Source organism: Vigna umbellata, chromosome 1 (genome assembly GCF_029865625.1).
Source record: "Vigna umbellata cultivar VRB3 chromosome 1, Vumbellata_1.0, whole genome shotgun sequence".
Lineage (NCBI taxonomy): Eukaryota > Viridiplantae > Streptophyta > Magnoliopsida > Fabales > Fabaceae > Vigna > Vigna umbellata.
This window is the reverse complement of record NC_142165.1, coordinates 109233085-109256634: the sequence shown is the minus strand read 5'-3', so window position 1 is coordinate 109256634 and position 23550 is coordinate 109233085. Positions and strand designations below refer to the sequence as shown.

The 23550-nt window shown below is 32.4% G+C and overlaps 2 protein-coding genes across 2 annotated transcripts; one reads left to right on the top strand and one right to left on the bottom strand.

Moving 5' to 3' along the window:
• Positions 1-990: 990 nt before the first annotated feature.
• Positions 991-7460, bottom strand: LOC124833646 (hyperosmolality-gated Ca2+ permeable channel 1.2-like). The gene is made up of 12 exons (XM_047308173.2): positions 7122-7460; positions 6334-6683; positions 6101-6256; positions 5327-5462; positions 4749-4850; positions 4380-4496; positions 4207-4287; positions 3374-3714; positions 3035-3280; positions 2119-2443; positions 1806-2039; positions 991-1704 (listed from the first exon to the last, which is right to left on the bottom strand). The coding sequence occupies exons 2-12, from the start codon at positions 6645-6647 to the stop codon at positions 1429-1431; spliced, it is 2328 nt and encodes a 775-aa protein (XP_047164129.2). The 5' UTR covers positions 6648-6683; positions 7122-7460; the 3' UTR covers positions 991-1428.
• An 8705-nt stretch (positions 7461-16165) lies between these two features.
• Positions 16166-22474, top strand: LOC124833652 (O-fucosyltransferase 15). Its single transcript, XM_047308181.2, has 10 exons — positions 16166-16598; positions 16685-16777; positions 19112-19205; positions 19656-19717; positions 19832-19920; positions 20439-20559; positions 20664-20807; positions 20931-21265; positions 21416-21656; positions 22056-22474. Exons 1-10 carry the CDS (start codon positions 16305-16307, stop codon positions 22362-22364), a joined length of 1782 nt encoding a protein of 593 aa, XP_047164137.1. The 5' UTR covers positions 16166-16304; the 3' UTR covers positions 22365-22474.
• Positions 22475-23550: the final 1076 nt, after the last annotated feature.

Here is a 23550-nt window from a genome sequence, read left to right as displayed (position 1 = left end):
TCCATTATAAAATTTGAAATTATAAAACCTTTTGCATTTAAAAAACAGAATTTTTGAGTGTCTTTTGTGAGAGGAAATTAAATAAAAGAAGTAACAAAGAGTGAAAAATAAGAAGAGAGCAACTAGTTTATTTTGTATGAGTTAGTGTAAATAAGCTAGCTTGGAATTTTTTTTTTTAATTGACATCACATATATTGGTGTTTTTTATATTGGTTAATGAAGTACTAGTTGAGGTTTTTTTTTATTGTATTGTTATTTATCTTGTTGATGAAGAGAATATTGTTGATGAAGATAATATCTTTATTGATTAAAAGAAGTTTTAAAAAATGTTTATTAATTATTATTAGTGGAAGACTTTACTTGATTAGGTCCGGTGAGATTTTCACTGTTTTGGTAAGTGAAGTACCTATTGAAGTTTTTATTGTATTTGTTATCTACTTTTCTAGTGAAGAGAATATTTTCTAATGATTATTGGAAACTTTAAGAGAACCTGTATTATACCCATTAATTATTATTAATGGAAAATTAATTTGGGAGACAGAGAAACAGAGGTTGCAAGTAGCCAATTTATCTTATGCAAGCCTAAGCCTATACAGATAAGCTAGCTTAGAGAAAAGGTTGTATTTCTACATCTATATATTAGAGTTTTTACTGTTTTGTTTAGTGAAATATCGATTGAAGTTTTTCTTGTATTTGTTATCCACTTTGTTAGTGAAGAAAATATTTTCTAATGATCATTGAAAACTCTAAAAGAACCTGTATCATTATACCCATTAATTATTATTAATGGAAAATTAATGTCTCCTATAGAGATTTTTCTAACTTAAAAAGTTTTGGTGCCGACTAGTTCCTCCCTTCTATATTTTTATACATATTATCTATTTAGGGAAGATTTGATCTGAATTTTGTCACCATTTGTTAATTTTGTCACATAGTACCGAATGAAAAAAGAAAATACTTTGAAGAAGGAATCAAATTGAACCCATTCAATGAATAATTGAAAGATTAAATTGAAGAAGAAACTGAGCACAAAGGAACCAAGTGATTCAGTGTTAAACATGTGCAGTAGTACAAGGAAGAGTCAAAGGTAAAGAAAGCGAGAAAATTATTCACAGAATCTTAAACCATGATGAGTTTTTGGATAATTTACAGCATTCTGAGGTCATACAGATTTGAAAGTATAACTACTATGCTACATCAGTGGAACAAATTCTCTATTAACAAAATCCGAAATATCATCAAAGAATCTCTACTTTAAACTTTGTTCTTGCCGATCACAAAGTGCAACACCAGCTTGTTACCACTCAGCTTTCTCAGTTTATGCTGGAATCACGTGTCAATCGATATGTTTACATGTGAACACACATCCAACCTTAGCCAATGTTGTGGTTGGTTCGACAACGATGATATCATTCCTTGGTCCATGATTTATGGCTCTGGCTGATTTCGAATGGCATCAGGCAGAGAAGGAGATGATGCACCACTAATTCTGCTCGGCAATGGTGTGTTCTTTCTTGATTGCCGTTTTGTGGGCACAGTAATACTCTCACTTTCCCACTTCAGACTCATAGTCTCTTCGTCTTCGTCATCGTCCTCACCGAGGCTGGCCTTGAAAACTGGATGAACATAGGCATTCTGAAGGTAAGCTTTCAAGTTCAGGTTAGGTTCTGTGGCTCGTTCCAATGTGTCTTTCATCATTGCTTCCTGTTCACATATTTACAAACCAGAAACCAACTTAAGAATTTCATGACAGAGAAAACATGTGATAAAGGTTTATTAGTGATCAGAATGATTAATTGACGTACCTGCAAGGGATATCTAACAAATGCAGGTTCAAACCGGCCTTTGCAGTATCTATGGAACCATATGGTAAGTATTGGGAGTACAATTAGAAATGGAGTTGATGAAGCAGCCTTTTTGGTGGTCAGGAGTCCCATCAGAACTATCTGTGACACTATCAGCGCAATAATGACACGAAAATGAACATCAGGCCAGAATGCTGCAGCACTCTCGTACTCTTGATTATAAACATTGATTATCTGCGGTTGGCAAGAAACATGAGAGGCTCAAATTACACAATCAACACATGTACAATATAATTCTTGGTGACTAAACTACCTGATGACGGAAGACAACATAGGCCAGCCCGAAGAAAACTATTATGAAAGGAAGAACAGTAGGTGTGACTGCAGCATAGACTAGACCCAGCAAAAAATACAATTGTATTCGAGGTTCTCCAGTGTTGAAACCAATACTCCCAGGATCCATAGCTTCCTCCCTATCCTTTTCGGTCTTTACCAAGAAAAAATTCTTCAAGTGATATATGATTAGCGGTTTCAACATCAAAACCTCCGCAGCTATACCAGCCCATCCATCAACCATTATATAAGTGATGAAGAAACTTGCTTTCAAAGGAATTGCAGTGCCGATTGTTACAGGATATCTGACATGAATATATATAAAAAAAATTTATCATATCGACATGGTGTAAATTAAGACGACATCTTGGAGCAGTGAATGCAACCATGATGTTCGTGCTCTTAACAATAACATGATGTAATAGTTGAGCACCACAAATACTACAAATTTACGCAGCCAGAATTTGGTTCACTAGAACAATGTAAGAAATCAAACAAAGCAAATATCATGACAAAAATGCACTCCCTCCTGTACTTATAAGGGCCATTTTAAAAGAATTTGTTGGTCCTTCTTATAAGGTATTTTATAATTTGTATACAATTCAGATTTATTTTCCTTTTTATAAGGCTTTATGACTCCCATATAACTTTAGATTTTTTTTCCCTTCGCTACTCCTATTATAAATATTATGAGGAATTGTGTTCAGAATGAACGAATAGTGAGAGGAAAATTTTAAGTCGTTAATAATGAAGATTAATTTGACACATTGGTAACACTTTTGTACAAAAGATCACCCTAAACTGATTACTTTTATTGGTATGTGATTATGCTAAAACCAGAGGGAGTAAATAATTTTCAAAAAGCAAAAAAGAGACTTGTATCTTGAATGACTTACTCATTGGCTGGTTGGTGAATGAAAGAGTCCAGCTGTTCAAAGGCTGTTCCGGTAAGTATGTTCCCAAGAAATATATTAACAAGATTGAAAATATAGTATCTAGAAGCTGATCTTCTCTCCAGAGATGAAATAGATCCAAAGCCTTCAAACTTTGACATGATCATCAATATTGTTGGCAAAAAGATGAGAAAAAGCTTCAATGCAATACCAGGTAGAAAACCTTGAATGAATGACTTAATGAAACCACTGCACAACAAAGTAAATTAAAATTAGTAACCTCCAGGGATGCCTTTGGATGGAATTACATCTTCAGAGGTACAACTATGAGATGAGACTTACATATCAAGAATAGGATTCAACCATGGCGCTCTTTTCTGGATTCCTTCAATACTTGCAAGACTTTGTACAATTGCAATTGGAATCATAAAAAAGAAGGTGAGGAAAAAGAATGCAACACCTATGATCAACCTTCTCACAGTGAGGGAAACATAAGGAATCGACAAGTTAGACCAATAGACGTCACGTGGCTCCGGAGCCCACTCAGTCAACCACAGTGTTGGATTTCTGGTTTGTTGGGTTTGTGCACAAACTGCAGCACCCCATCGAGTTTTAAATGAAACAAATGCAGCAGGTATGACAGAATTGGGATCATTGGTGACCTTATCTCTCTCTAAAGCTATCTGTGGAAGACAATAAACATGAATTATAGCAATCATCATGAGAATTACTAAAGACAGAATTTATGAAATCATAACAAGGTCAATAAAATCTGCGGATATTATCTCCTAAGGAAAATTTGGTGTTAAACAAGTTCCTTCTGCATATGTTTAAATCTTCCCAAACTTTAGTTGCACAAAGTTCTAGTTAAAAAATCAGAGAATTGTCCAATGGCAATAATGAAGTGAAGGCAAGAATTCAGAGTCGTTTATATGAAGAAATAACACCTTGAAAGCAGAATAATACCCATGCATGTAATAAAGATAAAAGACAACCAAAAATGACACATACCATTGTCTGTTAAATGAATTCCAAGAATTATCATTTCATTCCCAAGTAAGAACTTTTTTCATAATTTTTAATTTTTTAAATAATTATCTGCACGATGAGTTCATATTAAAAATATTTTCATGCAGCGATGTAACAACTCCAAAAAGAAAACAAATGCTACTTACTTCCTTTGACAATCTGTCAATTTCAGTGTTGTGATGATCAATAGCATCTACTTGCACTCCGCAAAGACCGAGGAAACCAGTCTAGTAAAAAACGTATAAGATAGAAAGATTGTAGTAAATCTGAAGATAGTTATGACAAACTTCTGAATGCATGTCAGGTTAAAATTAAATACCTTTATTTGAGGTCTTTCTGAGGTTCTTTCAAGTTTGTTTTGATAATATACAAGCCAATTCTGCAACTTCTTCTTCTTTTTAACCAACTTTGATAGTTTGTTTGCATTATAAACAACCTGCGATAATGTCACAATAAATAAGCTTAAACAAACTATTTTCCCCTCTGTCCCAAATGCAAGGTGAAAATTACATTTTCCTAATAGATCTAAATTTTCATATACATCATTTAAGAAACAATGAGATGATTAACAAATTTAACATTACACTAAGAGATGGGACTTTCAAATTAGAAATCATCGCCCAGTGCATCTTAAATTCTTAAATGAGAGCAAAACATTCAAGCAGTAGTGTACACAGGTGGAACCAACCTGGTGAGTAAGATAGTTATCCGAATGATTGACCAGAAAAAAATGCTCCACAAGCTCACTCACAGATTCATCAGGATCTGGTGGAATGTTTTTAACGAGTACCTGAAGAAGAAGAAAATTCTATAAGAAATATATGATCAATCAAATATCTCACATCTAAATACCAACATGTAACTGGTGCAACAGTTCAGTCCATGACTACAATTTCCAAAAACTTGTTAAAAGATAAAAATGATGATGGATTGGACAGCTTCTAAAAGCAGTATAACAGTCATCACTACATTATCGATATGCTTTTACACCCTTTCTATACACCGTCCATAGATAGCTAGAATGTTAATATGCTTGCCTATGACCAGCAACTCCTCATTGGTAATCTACAGAGTCGTAAAGTAAGGCCTTGAAAAAATTACTAAGTAGCGTACACAAGAAATAAACCATTAAAGTTTCATCACTTAGTCTCAATCTCAAAGCTTCCCAATCTCAAAAAAAGTGTGTGGTAGACAAAAACAGAACCAAATTATGCAAAAATAAACAAAGAAAAGTTCCTAGTTAGAATGGAGAAAAATCAAATTTACCGTAAATTGATCAGGACGGCGTTTTTCTGACGCAAGAAATTGCAATCTCATTGCGGCAACTTTTTCATACTCCTTGGATAAAATATAGCATGTCCAAATGGTAAATGCATAAGCAACTACAATGTGTGCCCAAAACCTAAGGTAGAACACAAAACTTTAGTAGAGCACACAGTCATAATAGCAATGGCAATTTAAGAAAACCAAAATTGTATAATAAATATACAACCATAGAGTGACATGGACCACCTTAACAGTAACTTCAAAACTTCTAACAAGCGAGATATGCATAAAAAAAATGAAATGCTGATAATTGGAATGAAAAAGCAAGATATCTTATCTTAATGATAAGGATTCTCATGAGAAGGCAGAGAAATTATGATACAACAGAATTAAGAGAATAGAAGAAATAACGATAAAGATTCTGATAAGAACAAAAATAATTAAGATAAATCAAGGAATCTAGAGCAAAGACGTAGAGTAGTTAAGATTTCACTAGTATATTAGGGTTGCACCAGGTTGAACACTAGATATAAAGCCTCAACACAGTCAAACCATATATATTGTGCTCAACGATACATCTTTATATGCAGCTAGTACTTTGGATTAGAAACTGATACTAAATAACCTGAAGAAACACTAGACCTAAAGCCTCAACACCAATGTATCTTTAAATGCAGGTAGTGATTTGGATTAGAAACTAATTTACTAAATAGCATGAAGATACAGCAGCAAAAAGTGCAAAACTGTAATAGCACAGGATGGTGATTATGAAACCTTTGAGATTCTTCATGAACATTTGAAATCGAGAGTTTATCAATATCGCTGGAGGTTATGTTGTCCAATTTCGCGCCTTCCAGCCCGGTGCTTGTGGAATTAACAGGAACAAGAACTGCCCATGCCAGGAATGCTATTGGAACAAAGATTTTAAGCCTGCATAACAGAAACATAAAACATCAGGATCACGTTCTCCTCAGTAGATGTGGGATTCACTCAATGTTAATGCATACCCTATCAAGTAAATCCTCAAGTAAACAGCAGAGTCCAATCCAGCATGGTCAATAAGTTCAGGCTCCGGCATTCTAAGTGCAGCTGGCATCCAATTCAAAAACTTAATATATGATCTCCAGTCTAAATTGACAAACTTGCGCACAAATGCTCCTCCGTGCACAGGATCTGTTCTTAGACCCTTCAGGTACCATTTTGGGAAGTACACACGATCATTGAAAGGTTGAAGCCTCAGAATAGCAAATGCCACAAAGAAAATAAACGCACTCAGAATGTTCAACCCAGCCGCAAGCCCAATATCTCCAAGTGTAGCCATTTTCTTTCCCCTCTACAAAGAACACACAGTATACACCTGTACAACAATCAAAAGAAATGAGTAACAAACAAAGGTAGATAAAAAAAATACACAGATAATTCAGTAAAGACCTTGTTAAAATTAATTTTCATACGGTCCCGAGTCAAGCAAAATTAGAAAGTATAGACTTTTTTTCTCTCCATAAAATTCACACAAATTACTTATAACTAATTGGTCGTCTTTGTTTGAGCCTTCTTACCATTCTCTGATCTACCCTTAATTATAGAAACCCTGAAGCAAAGTAATTTATCAAGTGGTTTCCTTTACTACAACAACAGAGATTTAACTCCTCTTGGGCTAAAACGGAGAAACAAATATAAAGAGCTTGTTATATTTTCTTTTCAAGAAATAGAAAATAAGATAAAAGGTCGCTGTTTGCGGTTATTGCACACACAGAGTTGGGTGAGGGGAAACCCCAAGTTTGTTTAAACCCACCAATGAAAGGAAATCAGAGAAGACGATCCAAAGTTGAATCAAAGGGTCTTCGGATATCTTCGAAAGGGAACGAAGCAAGAAGATTCCGCCACCACCGTGCAGTGAAACCTCCTTAGAAGACACGTCACTTTGAAGCCCTTTCTTACCCAACACACCAACTATCTTGAGAGATCACTGACATTCAGATTGGCTTCCATGGAAGGAAGGAGAGAGAGAGGAGAGAGAGAGAGATGAGAGAGAGAGATAGGGTAACAAAAGACAGTGTCGGAGCTTACTTGTTACGTTACAGGCGAACAACACAACACTGAATTCTATTTCTCACACACACCCCGTGCACCACTGTCATAATATTTATTTTATTTACTACTAGTATTTATTTATGTGAGATTTTGTGAAAAATATCATTAAATATTAATAATCAACAATTTATGTGATTTTGTGAAAATGATTGGTAATAGTATTTAGAAGGATAGAATAAACAAAGCATGTGGACGTCAATCCAACAAACACCGTGTCGGCATGGTGCCACGTGGGCTCCTGCAACGGCTACTTTTTCATTCTTTGGTGAGAAATGAAAGAGTGGGATTCACGCACTCATAGAGAGCGTGCCGAAAATAAAAGTGAGAGAGATGAGGTTGGTGTCAGAAAAATGATGAGATGGAGCGAGGCAACAACGATAAAACGACACCGTAAGGTATTCCGTGTGGAGACTGCGTTGTATTCGTGGGAATGGGCCAAGTGGAATACCCCACGTTTTGTGTCCGGCTCGCTCCTTTTTCTACAATATAAATTATTATCAGAACAAAAGTTTTCATACAAATTTATGAAAAAAATAAATAAAGTTAAAATTGTAAACTTTAATTTTTAATTTATATATTAGTTAATTTTAACTCATAAAACGTCAACTTTATTTGTTTAAAATTAGTATGAAAAAACTAGTTCAAAAGATACATTGAATATTGATTAGTTTAGATAACACCTAATTACGTCATTTTCAAATTTAAAAGGGTTGATTGATGTAATTATGAAAATTTATTTGTTATCTAACATGAAATGATGGCGCGTTAGTTTTTTCAGAGCTGATATTATTAAAACTTTATAAAACCATGAAATTTCATTTCAATCTCATTTTAGTGGTAGAGTTTGTTTAGAAAAAAAGAAATTGTGACGGCTGATTAAGAATGTAAATAAAATTCCTCGTGTACCTTACATTGAATATTTCTTTGCACGGTTTTACGTTGGTCATGAAAAGCCAACTTGTTCTTAGTAGGTAATAATAATAATTAATAATCCTTTACACGTACGGCACAACCCATTTTATTTTATTTCAATATAATTAAAATTATGGTTACTTAGTATAGCCAATCTAAACGTGCTTGTAAGAGAAACTCAACTATATAAAACTAATTTACCATTTTATAATACCGAAAAAGCTCTTCAGTGCAACTATGTTATATGCGTGTTTTTAGAATTGATACTATCACGATGATTAAATCAAATGCGTCATCATAAAAAAAAACAGGAAGATTAGTAAAAAAAATTAGGACTATTGTATATGAATATTGAACATTGCCGACAAGTATGAATTATTAAGAACTTATAAATTACAATCTTTGGAATTATCGGAAAGAATAGAATTAAGACATTGATAATTATATAAGGAACATTTCATAGATAAGGTTTGTGTGGTTGTGGAATTTACACAATGGTTCCATATGTTACTGACAGTGGGAGTGGGGTCGGAGGAGCATAGAAAACGTTAAACAGAGGTTGATTGTTTTCAAGACATGATAATATAAAAAGTGGAGACATTATGATTCTATGTCAAATGTAAAATTTCTTTGACAAGTACCTAATACAGTGTTTCCATAAAAGTTATTTTTAATTTCACACAGATAAGTTTATGAACGGACTAGAAATTATGGAATTAATTAAACATGTTTCCAATTTTATGAATGAAGGTATGGTGACAGTGATTAATGAACATACATATAATTGAAGTGGTGTCTGGTTTGCTACCAAAACAAAACCCTTCGTTTTTTGTTAGTGTTGTCGTGGGCACGATAATTCTCCAATCAACATTGAAATGCGACAACATTAAATGTTTTAGTTGTTTTATTCAGTCTGGTAAGAATGTGCTTGGTTTTCGGATATTTTGTAAATCTTAGAAGACAAAACGAAAACCCATGTTGTGGTATGTGTGGTTGGTAGTAGCAGAAATTATTGTGGTAAAGGAGCTAAAGCCGTAGGATTTTAGGGGCCCAGATAAGAGAATAGATGATGTACATGGATACATTAAGTTGTAACTGTCATGTTGCCGGAATTAACTGCGGGCAGAGATGATCTGAAAGGTGGATAGTTAACGGTGTGTCTATTTAATGCTTCGAAAAAAATTCAAAGATAGGTAGGACAAGGAGTAAGTAGTTCACCAATTTGTAGATACATGAAAGTGGTGGTTTTCTTAAATGGAGAAAACACATGGAAGATATTTTCCCAGTGATTCACCAATTAGTTAGGGGTACTATTATTCTACATTAAACACAATTTTACACACATTTTATATTTATTATTTTCATTTCTACAGATATCATTTTTTTAATAATTAAAATATTTTTAAAAGTGAATTATATTAAGACAATATTATCTAAACAAAAATTTGTTTTAAAATTTAACAAAGTGTTTAAATTAAATAACTTTTAACAACATAAACTTATAAAATCGTAAAGTGTTAAATATTACAGATAAAACTTATCCTATGTATTGTATTACTCAAACAAATAATATCTAAACACTTACTTTCGTATTATGCTTAAACGTTTAAAAATGTTTTAACATTTTAATATATGTACACGATAATATTTTTTTGTCTATTGTATTATGCTTTTTTTTTCTATTCAGATTATTTCATCGTATCTTTATTTAAAAGTCTTATTCAAAACTAGAAGAACACTGAGAGATAAAAATATATTTTATGAATATTTCTTTGATATTTTTTGTTTGTTTTTTTACACACAATAAGTTGTCTCGACAAGACGAAGTATGTTATAACTTTGTACAAAATGTTATATCCTTATGTGAAAGTCAAATATTTGAGTAAGGAATTTTTTTTCTATATAAATAGGACTGCATGAAAGAATATCAAAAGTTCTTCTTTGCATTCGGTCATGTTGTTGTTTTCTCTAAGCTTACATTGTTTAACACTTGTTATTTGAAAAAGAAAAGGTTTTTTTTACAAGCTTTTATAATCTCTTTGTATAATTTCATATTATTTACGAGAGTTAATTGATTTTGTGTCTTAAAAAATACTTTATTGTTCTCATATTCAAAAATAAATTCAAATACTTGTAGGTTTAATTTGATGAAGTTAAATGATCTAGTTTAATATAATATATATTAAAGATGATATTTGTCCTTGCCAATTGGATTAATTGTAATACTAAGAGTAATTAAACTCGTGTATAATTTTTTTAAGATTAGTAGAATTATTTAAGAATGTACACAAATAAACTAAATATAACTTGGTAGTAAACCAATCTAAAAAATGAGATGTCTTACTTTTTTTCATTTTCAAAAAATTTCCCAAACATTGTTCAAATTATTTAAATATTTAACGCTTATTACAAAACCGCCTAATGTGACATCCCAAATATATAGCATATATATATATGCAAAGACATCACCAATTTATAATATTAAAAAGCAGTTAAGAGATGTACTTAAAGTATTATAGGATTACAGTCTTCCAGAATTTACTAAGAAATTAAAACTTCAACCACTAGAGTATTCCAAAATATGCCCAAAATTTGAAACTTAAAACATAACAAGGTTCTTCAAAAGGACATAAGAGAACAAAGAATTCCTAGTGAGTCTAAGCTGCAGCATCATCTTCATTTCTCTCCAATGTTGCCTCCAAAGAAAACTCATCTTCCTCTGCTCACATCCAAGTGGATGATCATTGCAAAATGAAACACATACAACAAGCAAACAAACAAACAAGCAAGGGTGAGCTAATTATATAAAAACATGCATCATATCAAGCACATAACATATAGGAGTTAACTTAAATCAAAGCAGTTTAAGACATACATCCTAGCATGTTATCTTCTAGACTTGACTCGTCCGTACTTTAGAATGATAGTCGAGCTATGACGGGTCCTGCACTCGTGATGACTTATGAAACTTGGGTTCCCCACCCTGCCACACTCACGAGGTTAGCCTGTTCTCCTTGAGGCATACTGGAAGCCCCCAAGACTAAGACCTCCTGCTACTCCTCACCACATGGATTAATCCCTCTACTTGAGTATGATTAGCCATTGGATTTTCATAATGACCCCCAAGACTGAGCTCCTACTTTCATTCTAAAACACTAAGAATCTCACCAAGAGATCCTACACTGATGGAACTTGATTTACAACTTGGATCATACTTTCATCACTTTGTAATCATATACTTTCTGCCAAAATCAACATATACACAATCTCAACAATATACATCACTCACCACTTACAAATTATAAAAATAACATCTCCACAATTGAACCTAAGTTAATCAATACCAAGAATCAAACAACTCCAACTAATCCACAACAGCTCATAAAATGAATCAATTTATACATACCTACAAGTAATATCATTATTGATTAACACTCACGTTTCAATATAATAAACAACTATCCTTGCTTTATTATATATATATATATATATATATATGATACGTACATTATCTTATAAATATATATATGTATAATAATATAATGTAAATATATATATTTATAAGATAATGTACGTATCATATATATATATATATATTTATATATATATATATATATTTATATATATATATATATTTATATATATATATATATATGTATATATATATATATTTAAATATGGATCCTTACTTTGAATTCAAAATACATAGTGACTGATTTTCTAAAATTATAATTTACTAAGAATTAACACATGATAACTTTATGCATCTACAATCAACTTGTTTTATTTTATTAGAGATCGTTCTTTACCCCAATTGGTCACCGGAGAGGACCCATATGTCTGAACGCATGAAACTCACCTTCGACGCCCGCACATATGACTAGTCACAACTGATTGGACTAGGCCAGGGCTGCTCTATGATCAGGGATGTGCCAACTCAGGTTTTTAAGGTTCCTCTATCCTACCAACAAAGAAAGGCTCTCAATAATTAACAATTAATTTATTTAAATTATCTACCTCTGTTCTCTTATGCTCTAAATCTAAAATGCCTAATTTTAATATTTTCACTTCCTCTCGTAACAACCTCAAACAATACCTGTACATGCTATTACAGAACCCTTACTCCCGACCTTCCAACAATATCAATTTCAGCCAACAAACTCATTCAAAACAAATTAAATTCATCACATCACAAAATGCACAATTTCATAGTTTCAATTATAACACCCAATATAATAAAAGTCATAAAACAGTTTCACAAGAGCACACCAGTTCAACATTCATATGCATATTTTTTATAAAATAAATTTATACAAAAATAATTAGCTCTCCTTACCTTGGAGTTGAGCAATATAGCCAACTAGAGTGCCCTAACCGTGCCTTCACAGAGAAAACCCGAACAGTGTCCTACAACCACCTAAATGGTGATGGAAACAGCTCTTAGAGCTAGAACAAGCAGGAAATCGAAAGGAAATACTACCCAGCTGCATGCAACCAGTAAAGTTGCATGCCCTAGGTTCAAGAAAAGGAGAAAAATTGACTTACCTGTCCAAATCGAAAACTAATCGGATGGATAGGAAGCCCTCAACTTCGTGAGTGAAAGAATACCACCTAATCGAAATTTCAACGGTTCAAATGAGTGTAAGGGTAGAGAGAAGGCAGAAAAGGAAGGAGGAAAATTGAGTTTAGAGAGAGAAGGAGAGAAGAACTGGAAAGTGAACTCAGAGCTGGAAGGTGAGGCCTCTTCTGAGGTCCTAGTGCCCTTAGCTTCTTGGGTCAGGCTGCAGGATCCAATGGTATTTCATTTTTCAGGCTCTTACACCTAACCCTTAAAAAAAAGTTTAAACACTTACTTTCAAAAATGTTTGTGAAAAGTTTTTTTAAAAATTCTATTCATACTCTTGTTTCTAGAGGTTTTTCTTTCGATATCGTAGCTAGTTCAAATAGTGTAAAAACAAAAAATTCCTAGTTATGTACGTGAACTTGCACATTTGTTTCAAAAATTTTATAACCCTTTTTATATATGATTAAATTTGATTATCTTTACTTGTAAAAGTTAAACTTAATTATACTTATATTTCAACTTAACGACATAAAACATATACAGTAATTAATCTATTGGATGTTTCTATTATACTTTTGTAAAAATAAAAATAAAAACGTAAGAAATAGATTGAACTATCTTTTATGAAAAGAAAAAAACTTGTAAACTTTTACAAAATATATTTTAGATTATTTCAGAGGAGATAGCGATAAAATTTTATATTAATGAGTTGTGAATAAATTAAAGGTTTTTATAGAACAATGTTATTTTTCAAAGTTCATGTTTTTCTTTATCAATTTCAGAAAGACTATTCTTTTTACGAATATTAACTAAATTATTTTTTATTGACATTTGTTGTAATTACATTTTTCACTCATGTGTGTAATAATCCTTTTATCAATAACATCAATGATCAATAATTTGTTAAAAAAATAATATTAATTAGAAAATTCTTTAACTAATCATAGCTATGATTTGTTATATTATAAAGAAATTTGTTCGGTTGGCGTCGATTGAAAAATTAACAGAAAAAAAATCAAATATTGTATAAATAATCTTGATTCATGTTACCTTAAATAATTGTAAATTAAAAATAATTTTGAGCAACATGAAATGAAAAAAAAAAGAAAACTTTATTAATGTGCTGAAAAAATCTTGGTGAATTTTGACTAAAATATAATATCAATCTAGATCAACTAAAAAATATATAAATATTCATAGTTTTGAATTATTAGCATTTATTTAGTATTTTTTTTATTTGGTAGTTATTGAATGTTTTATCCAAATAAAAAAATCAATAAATTTGAATTGTTATTCAAATAATTTTAAAAATAGTTAAAATTTACGTTTTTAAATTTTTAGAATTGTGAAATTTTACGTGGGTTTTCCTTGTTTAACAAAAATACTTAAATTGAGCTTACTAGTAAAAGTAAATATCTTAAAATACGAATGTTAAGAAGAAAAAAAAACACAAAATTCATTCTTTTAGCAAGCTCCTTATAATTACTTATAAGAGAGAACTTCATATATGATAATCATTTAAAAAAGTATCTCGTATGTTATAGAGAACTTGTTTTGAAAATTCTGTTCGAGAAATATCGTTCTATAATGTATTTCATATATTTGTAATAATTTGTCTAAAAATCCTGTTACAGAAATCATGTTCTGAAAAGTTTATTCTTAAAATCCTGTTTTAAATATTCAAAAAAGCTTTATTGGGGGAGATTTTCAGATCAAAGAATCTAGAAATCACCTTTACTAAGGATAAAACAATCCTTTTAAAAGTAACGGGGAGTGCAGTTAGAACTTATGGGGGTTGCATTAAAAAATTATAACAGTGGAGGAAGAGGAAACGAGAAGAGAGTTACTCTCTGCACCACCACACATTACTTCCTGCACTACCACACTTTTTTTAAATTCCAGATCTATCATTTATATTTTAAAATATCTTACACCTCATCTTTTTCTCTTGAACGGATATCGATATGCATTGAAGAAAAAAATTATTCAACGAATGTGTTACATCCGTTTAGTTTTTAAAAATTTTTAAATTAATATATAAATATTATTTAATTTTTTTTAAAATTATTACTTAATTATTTATAAATTTATTTTATTTTATTTAATAAAATTATTATTATTAATTTAATTTATATATTATTATTTTAAATAATAATTAAAATACTTTTAAAAATTTATTAAAACGGATGTTACCACATGAATTTTTTTCTTTTTAAAGTTTTTAGTTTTTTATTTTATTATATTTTAAATTAATATATAAATATTATTTAATTTTTTTAAAATTATTATTTAATTAATTATAAATTAATTTTATTTTATTTAATAAAATAATTATTATTAATTTAATTTATGTATTATTATTTAAATAATAAAATAGTTTTTAAAAATTTATTAAAATGGATGTGGCAACATCCATGAAGTTTTTTCTTTTTAAATTTTTAGTTTTTAATTTATTATATTTTAAATTAATATATAAATATTATTTAATTAATTTAAAATTATTACTTAATTATTTATAAACTAATTTTATTTTATTTAATAAAATAATAATTATTAATTTAGTTAATATATTATTATTTAATTAATAATCAAAATAGTTTTAAAAACTTTATTAAAACGGATGTGGCAATCCTGTTGAAGATTATTATTTTTTAAATAAAAATAATAAATTAAAATATAAAATATATGTTAAAAACAATAAATTAAAATATAAAATATGTGAACGGACGGATGTCAACATCCGTTTAAGATGAAACGGATATTGACATCCGTTTTAGAGAAGGGTAAAATTGGTATGGAGTGATACAGGGAGTATTCGGTGGTGGTGGAGAGAGTAACTGCCAAGTGATAAATAAACTGGAGTGGCCCAAACATCTTACCATATTGGATGAATTTATGTATGAGACATATATTGAAAACATTTTATTCTAATCTTATATCATGATTTACTAAAAAATGTTTCAAGGTCAATAATAACTCTTTGAAAGATAAAAAAAATAAACACAAATATAGTAATTTTATTACAATGGAATCATTTCTCATCATTGGTACGACGTAGAGAGAAATAATAAGTGTTATAAATGGTAAGAAATATAAAACAAATAAATATGTGTTACTTGTGAATTAATATAGTTTATAAACATCAACAATTGAATTTAATTAATATGGAGAGAAATAACAAAGAGAGAAGGTTGTAGGGGAATAAAATTATATTACAAATTAAATATTTTGTTGGTTTGGACGAAAACATCCTTTGTAGTGGAATTCTTGAAGTTGGCGCCACCGTAGCTATTGCTAAGTGCTAACCTAACTAACACATCCACTTTCTTTCTTTCTTTCTTTCTTTCTTTCAATCACATTCTTTCAGATTTCAACCCCTATTCTACCGGATCTGACCCGAACCCGATAATGGTATCCGCTTCCGATTTCGATGCCCTCCAACTCCCAGATCGGTGCTCCCCGACTTCGCGGACTCCGAGGCTCGGTCCCAGCCGCCTCTCCACTTCCCGCAGATCCCAATCCCACTCTTCTTCGTGGTTCCGAAGGAAACGATCCAAAATGCTTCTGGCGCTTATTGCGTTGCTCGCTTCCTTTTTCTTCTTCAATTGGTTCATGCTTCTCCGCTTACAATATCAACACCATGCACCCCATCCTATTCCCAAGCCTACACTCCGTTCATCATCGGCTTCACTTTCCCTTCAGGTATGTGCCGTGCTTTATTACTATACACAATAATTAAAGGGCTTTTATTTCTCTGCCTCTCAACTAGTTTGTTCCGATATTTTCAGGGGAAAGTGAACAACAAGACCGGAAATAAGAAAAAATCACAGAAGGGGAATTATGTACGGTTGTTGGCATTGGCTGCACATGCTTTGGCTGAGGTATACGAATGGATATCTATATGGCTATTTATAGAAGTAGTGGTAGATGATATATGAGTGATTATTAACGTAAAAACCATAAACCATGTGTGTAAATATGGTTAACTTTGTCGCACATGTAGGTCAGAATATATGAATTTGGTTGTGTATAATTATTATTTTGTCCTTTTGACATTTATGGATAGTTAAGAACTTGGCCAACAAATGGATTTTTGGAGGAGGAAGCATAATTCTTCTTCCTGCTGGAAAATCAGTTATTTTTTTAAGGTTTAAAGCTTCAAACGAGAACTACTGCTACCTTCGATATTTTGTCTCATTGACTTGTAATATGCAGACCATGGTAACAAACGCAATCCGTTGAGCTGAAATTTTCTCTTTCGGTTATGACCTTTAGGTTTTGGACATAATTCTTCACAGGTATGAAGGGGAGAAAAGATGAAAATGTGAGCATATCTCTGCTGGGTGCAGAGCTTTTCTCTCTCACCAAATAGTTTTAAAACTTTCCCTGTGTAATGCTATGCATCACTTGGTAATCAGTCGTATTCATAACAAACTTCTCTGTCTTTGTTCTCCAACTTCTTGCCCGCTATTTTTGGTATTTGGTACCAAAACAAACAATATATCGATGCACTACTGACTTCAAATCTTTATCACATAATGCCTCTTTGATATTTGTTTCTCCTTTTTTTTCTCTTCTCTACTGCAGCTGCTAAATTTCTACAAACTGTATCCATCATCTCTTTTTTGCCACCATTCTTTCTCCCCTAATTATTTCTAGCCGTTGAATTTTCAACTTCCTTGTTCACTCTCGTTAGAATCACCACCTGCATTATCTACAGAGGTGGCCTGCCTTCTCTTTAGATAGTTTCCAGATCTCTTCTTTGACACTTTTGGGAGTCTTGGTTCATGATACAGCATTGTCGTTCTTTGGCATTATATGTTCTTTGGCTCTAGCAATCCCCCGTTACATAATTTTCCCACAATAATTATAGACAGTAGCGTTAAAGTTTGATTCATTCAACGGAAGACAATGCTTCTAACTTGGTCATTCCTGTTGGACGTTCTTGATGATCAGATGACACTGGAAAATAGATATAGCCCATGCTTCATATTTATGTATTAGAGAATAGGTATTGAGTAAAAACGAAGAAAAATGAATCGAGAAGGGTGGGAAGCGCTGTTGTTGTGGAAACAAAGAGGAATCAGAAAAAAGAAAAAAATGAGGACAAATCATGCTTGTTATTGTTATTAATTAGTTGACTGCTTTTCATTATTTTTGCATTATAGTTGTATATCTGCATTTATATATTTATCTTTATGTTAGGAATTCAATGTGAGTTGGAAAGTCGCACATTGGTTAAAAATGAGTAAGATAAATATTATATAAGTAGAAGAACCCATAAACCTTTTACCTTAAGGTTTTGGGTGAATGTGTTGTTCTGGTCTCTTGTATGGATTCATTCACGACGGATTGGTGCAAAATCTCTCTGTTGTCTTCTCTTAAAAAACCTAACAGTGGTATCAAAGCCAAGTTCATCTTATTTGATCTCTTATGAAGCTGGTGCTTTATGGGTCGAAGCTGGTGTTTTGATCTCTTATTTGCTTTTGTTCATGACTTGTTAATGCTAAATCTTCTCTGTGTCTTCCCTTGAAAAACCACATTTTATTTATAAATTGTATATTTTTTGTCCACAAATGGATTTTAAACCTAATTCAAACCCATAAAACTCAATTTCACAACTCAATTTCACAAAATCATCTTGCAATGTGAGGTTTGCACCCACTTATATGTTGTAAACTCACTTTATCTCTAGTCGATGTGGGATCTCCAACAGTTTTCAATATATTTTTGTGTTGCCAATATTTTCTTTTGTCCAATATCGTGAACTCTGCAAGTTCTTAAAATGTCTAATGGTGGTTACATTTGCTTTACTCGTAATCAAGAGTTAGTGAATATGTATGCAATTATCAATCTCTACTTGTGGTACTGTTATTTAAATATGTTCAATAATGGTTAATAATAATGACACAGATTATAGAAATGTCTAATGGCGGTTAATTTTACCAATGTATATACGCATTAATCATTTGATAACTAATGGTTAAATATGCCTCACAAGTTATTGATAGTTTTTGAGGTTCTTGAAATATCTAATGGTAGTTATGGTTGATTGTGCGTTAAAAGTGGCTAACTTTCTTGATGGACACTGTGGTACAGTTCTGGACTATTATAATTCTTCTGGTTATATGCCATAAGGTTATAGAGTTATTTCAAATTATAATATAGCTGAGCAAGCTTTTGGTAACTCTGACTTATTGTGCTCAATGTGACAGAATAAACGTGAACCAAAAGATTTGTGGCAGGAACCCTTCGTTCCAGCTTCTTCTTGGAGACCTTGTGCTGATCAGCGGAATTGGGAACCTAATGGTATGTGTGGTTGAATTTAGCAATTGTTTATAGAAATTAATTAGAATGCAATAATAATGTATATTTGCACAGTAAATTTATTGACTTCCATAATAATTACTTTAGCAGTCATATTTGGTACAATTTCTAATCTGTTGACACATGAATATCAAACCCATTGTTTATACTATGTAAGTGTTAGTGTACTACAAAAGGAACCTAATGGGGTGGTTGAAATTTAGCAATTGTTTATAGAAATTAATTAGAATGCAATAATAATGTATATTTGCACAGTAAGTTTATTGACTTTCATAATAATTACTTTAGCAGTCATATTTGGTACAATTTCTAATCTGTTGACACATGAATATCAAACCCATTGTTTATACTATGTAAGCGTTAGTGTACTACAAAAGGAAAAAAAAATGTTGAATGTGTTATTCACGGCTCTCTTCTTCTGTACTCCAATAGAGGGAAAGAATGGATACATTCTGGTTACTGCAAATGGTGGGATCAATCAGCAACGAGTGGGTGTAAGTATTCTGAACTGATTGGATTTTCAATTTTCATTGATTTTAATGTAAGAAAGCTTAAGTTTTATTTTAAATGCTTTGCATGTCATTTTTGTTGGTTTTGATCTGCAACAGGTTTGTAATGCAGTTGTTGTGGCACGGTTGCTCAATTCAACTTTGGTTATTCCCAAATTTATGTACAGTAGTGTATGGAGAGACGTGAGGTAATGCTGTCTTGTCTGTCGTTCTTCTCCTTCCACCTTGGCCTCCCACTCACATGTTCTTTCTCTGTCATATTTTGTTAATGTCCCATCTATTTGATATTATGAGTGATTTTGAGCAACAGGTTAAATACGTTTTTTGATGGTTTGCAGTCTTGAATGTTATTTTACATATCTCATGTACTTCTGGAGGGAAAATAGCATAAATTATTAGGATTTATTGGTTTATCTTTTGTCTTGGATCATTTAAATGCGACTTTTGCTGTCCACGGGCCTTCTTTCTTGATGTTGAAAACCTGTTAACATAACTTATAATTGCTTATTGTATAATTTCTTAGTCAATTCAGCGATATCTATCAGTAGGAGCATTCTGGGGGAAAATAGCATAAATTATTAGGATTTATGGGTTTATCTTTTGTCTTGGATCATTTGAATGCGACTTTTGCTGTCCACGGGCCTTCTTTCTTGATGTTGACAACCTGTTAACATAACTTATAATTGCTTATTGTATAATTTCATAGTCAATTCAGCGATATCTATCAGGAGGAGCATTTTATTAACTACTTGACTCCTGATATTCGGATAGTGAGGGAACTTCCTAAGGAGCTACAATCTTTGGACCTGGAGGCAATCGGTAGTGTTGTAAGTTACACCCTAGCCCCCCCTAATAGCAGCCCTTCATGTAAACTGATTAAACTCGACTATTTTTGTCGTGTATTATTTTAATTGTTGGAATGCTCTTCCAGGTAACAGATGTTGACATGGAGAAGGAGGCTAAGCCAAGTTTTTACCTGAAACGCATCTTACCTATTATACGTAAAAATCAAGTTGTTCACTTTGTGGGATTTGGGAATCGCTTGGCATTTGATCCAATCGCATTTGAGCTGCAGGTGAATGATCTTAGAAGCATAAAATATTCACTATAATTTTCATGAACTCAAGCTCTTCAATGCTCTGTTTTTCTCTCTGTTTTATATCTGAAGCTCTCTTCCTAATTGGGGAACTTCATATAGAGACTTCGATGCAGATGTAACTTTCATGCCCTGCAATTTGTTCCCAGAATACAAGAAACTGGTGCTTTGCTTCTTAAAAGATTGCGTGAACATTCAGGTCTCGCTGGACCATTGGACCATCATCTTGTTGGTCCATTTGCAGAATCAATTAAGGAGAAAGGTGAAAATGATGCCAAGAAAGCATCCAAATACTTAGCTTTGCACCTCAGATTTGAAATTGACATGGTAGCTCATTCTTTATGCGAATTTGGGGGAGGTGAAGAAGAGAGGAAAGAATTGGAAGCATATCGTGAAATCCATTTTCCTGCATTGTCACTGCTGAAGAGGACTACAAGGTATGCATCATAATCGTTCCATCTGAAACTTTTCCCTCCTTATGCTACGGTTGGAAAAACTTGGTCTATATATTTATCTTTTAGACACGTCAATTTTAATTTATGAAGAAAAGAGCCTTATTCACTAAATAATTGAAATCTTCTATGCAGATTACCTTCTCCTTCTGAGCTCAGGTCTGAAGGCCTATGTCCTCTGACACCTGAAGAATCTATCCTTATGCTTGCTGCTCTTGGTTTCAATCGAAAAACACACTTATTTGTAGCTGGTTCTAATTTGTATGGAGGTCGCTCACGATTGGTTGCTTTGACCAGCCTGTACCCTAAATTAGTTACCAAAGAGAACTTGCTTTCTTCGACAGAACTTGAACCGTTTGCTAATTATTCCTCTCAGGTTTGTTACTAACATGTTACTGTTATTCTTGTTTAGCTCACATCAATGATGTCACAAATATAATTTAGTTCCTTGCAAGATATTTTTTTTGCTCTTTACGTTACATTGCTCTTCATAATTTTTCTTGTCCAATTTTTGGCATTATTTAACGTTGAAACCTGAAATGTCTTCTCCCGATCTCTCTATGTTCTGTACATTGCACCTCGTACTTATTATTCAAATCTTGGCATTATCTGAGCGTGGATACTTGCTATATCTCTCTCAATAGTATGCTTCATACTGTACATTGCACCTCCGTCTCTCATTTTGAGAACATAATTACTGAAAAGAACACTGCCTTTTGTTTTGGTTCTACTGGTTATTCTCTTGATGATTGACAATAAGCTGTCTCTGTTGTAGTTAGCAGCACTAGACTTTATAGGCTGCACTGCTTCGGATGCATTTGCCATGACTGATTCTGGAAGTCAGCTGTCATCTTTGGTCTCTGGGTTTCGAATATATTATGGTGGTGGAAGAATGCCAACAATACGTCCAAACAAACGGAGGCTAGCGAGTATATTTATGAAGAACTCCACTATAGAGTGGCGTGTTTTTGAACAGAGAATGAGGAAAGCAGTTAGGCAAACTAAACATGTACAGACAAGGCCAAAGGCAAGAAGTGTTTACAGGTATCCTAGGTGTAAAGATTGTATGTGCAGGACAGACTGATTTTTTTTATTATTATCTTGACTGTAATTATCCATTCTCATTGTAATTTGTTACATTTTTTGTTCATTATTCCCATTCAATATAGATTTGTTCGTGCCCTTATAACTTTACTTTCCATGGGATTTGCTCAGACGACACAGTTTTATATCTTAAGCTGCCAGGACGCTGCTCTGGTTATACTGAATAAGATTCTGTTACAAAAGCCGAGAATGCACATATTTTTGCGATAAATGGACCGGTTTAATCTATAACAATACTTTGAATATGGTTGCATTATAAAGTTTGTTATCGGAATGCACAATTGTGTAATCTACAATCCAAAAAGAATAAAATCAAAAGCTTTTTTTATATGAAGATACAGGAAGAAACACATGGAGAGTCTTTTTGGACTTTCAGTACGAAGACAAAGGAAGAAACATATGGACCCGCAGAAAGAAACTGCCTACAAACTGATCGGTTGATAAAATTTGGGCTTTTCAGTCCAAACACAATGGGTGTTACTCCCTCCACCACCACATTTTCTCCCTCCACCTCCCCAATTCTATTACATATTTTTGAATTAGAAAACTAACATTTTATAATTACACAAATAACCTTTTTTATTTTTTAATCCTAATTATTTACTTTAACCCTAAAATCTATCTTTCTACCCCTTCTCACCCACCTTCCAACCCCTCAGATTCTCACTTAAACTCCATTAGATTTGTTTCTCATCTTCCATTTTTCCTCACAGTGTGGTGGTGCTTCAAGGTACTGGTTCAGAGGCGTAAAGGTGCGTAATAAAACCCTAAAATATAAATCGTATAATCTTTAAAAGGATGTGAGCATCCGTCAACGGATGTCAACATCCGTTTAAGGGAAAACAGATGTCAACATCCGTTTAAGGGAAAACAGATGTCAACATCCGTCGACGGATATCAACATCCGTTTCAGATCCAAACGGATACCCGACATCCATTTTTGGCCTGGTTAACGCAGAGCACAGCACAACACAGAGATATATGCATTGCATTTAATAAAAAATTAAAAATATCATCACTAACCTTGTGAGGAAAAATGGAAGATGAGAAAAAAATCTGATGGAATTTAGATGAGAATCTGAGGGGTTGGGAGGTGGGTGAGAAGGGGTAGAAAGATAAATTTTAGGGTTAAAGTAAATAATTAGGATTAAAATATAAAAAGGTTA

Coding starts and splice junctions, on each gene's coding strand:
- LOC124833646 (XM_047308173.2), bottom strand. CDS start 6,647: ATGGCTACACTTGGAGATATTGGGCTTGCGGCTGGGTTGAACATTCTG. Junction 6,257..6,333: donor TTGAGGATTTACTTGATAGG/GTATGCATTAAC, acceptor TCTGTTATGCAG/GCTTAAAATCTTTGTTCCAA. Junction 1,705..1,805: donor TTGTTAGATATCCCTTGCAG/GTACGTCAATTA, acceptor ATATGTGAACAG/GAAGCAATGATGAAAGACAC.
- LOC124833652 (XM_047308181.2), top strand. CDS start 16,305: ATGGTATCCGCTTCCGATTTCGATGCCCTCCAACTCCCAGATCGGTGC. Junction 19,718..19,831: donor TCAATCAGCAACGAGTGGGT/GTAAGTATTCTG, acceptor GATCTGCAACAG/GTTTGTAATGCAGTTGTTGT. Junction 21,266..21,415: donor CTGCTGAAGAGGACTACAAG/GTATGCATCATA, acceptor TCTTCTATGCAG/ATTACCTTCTCCTTCTGAGC.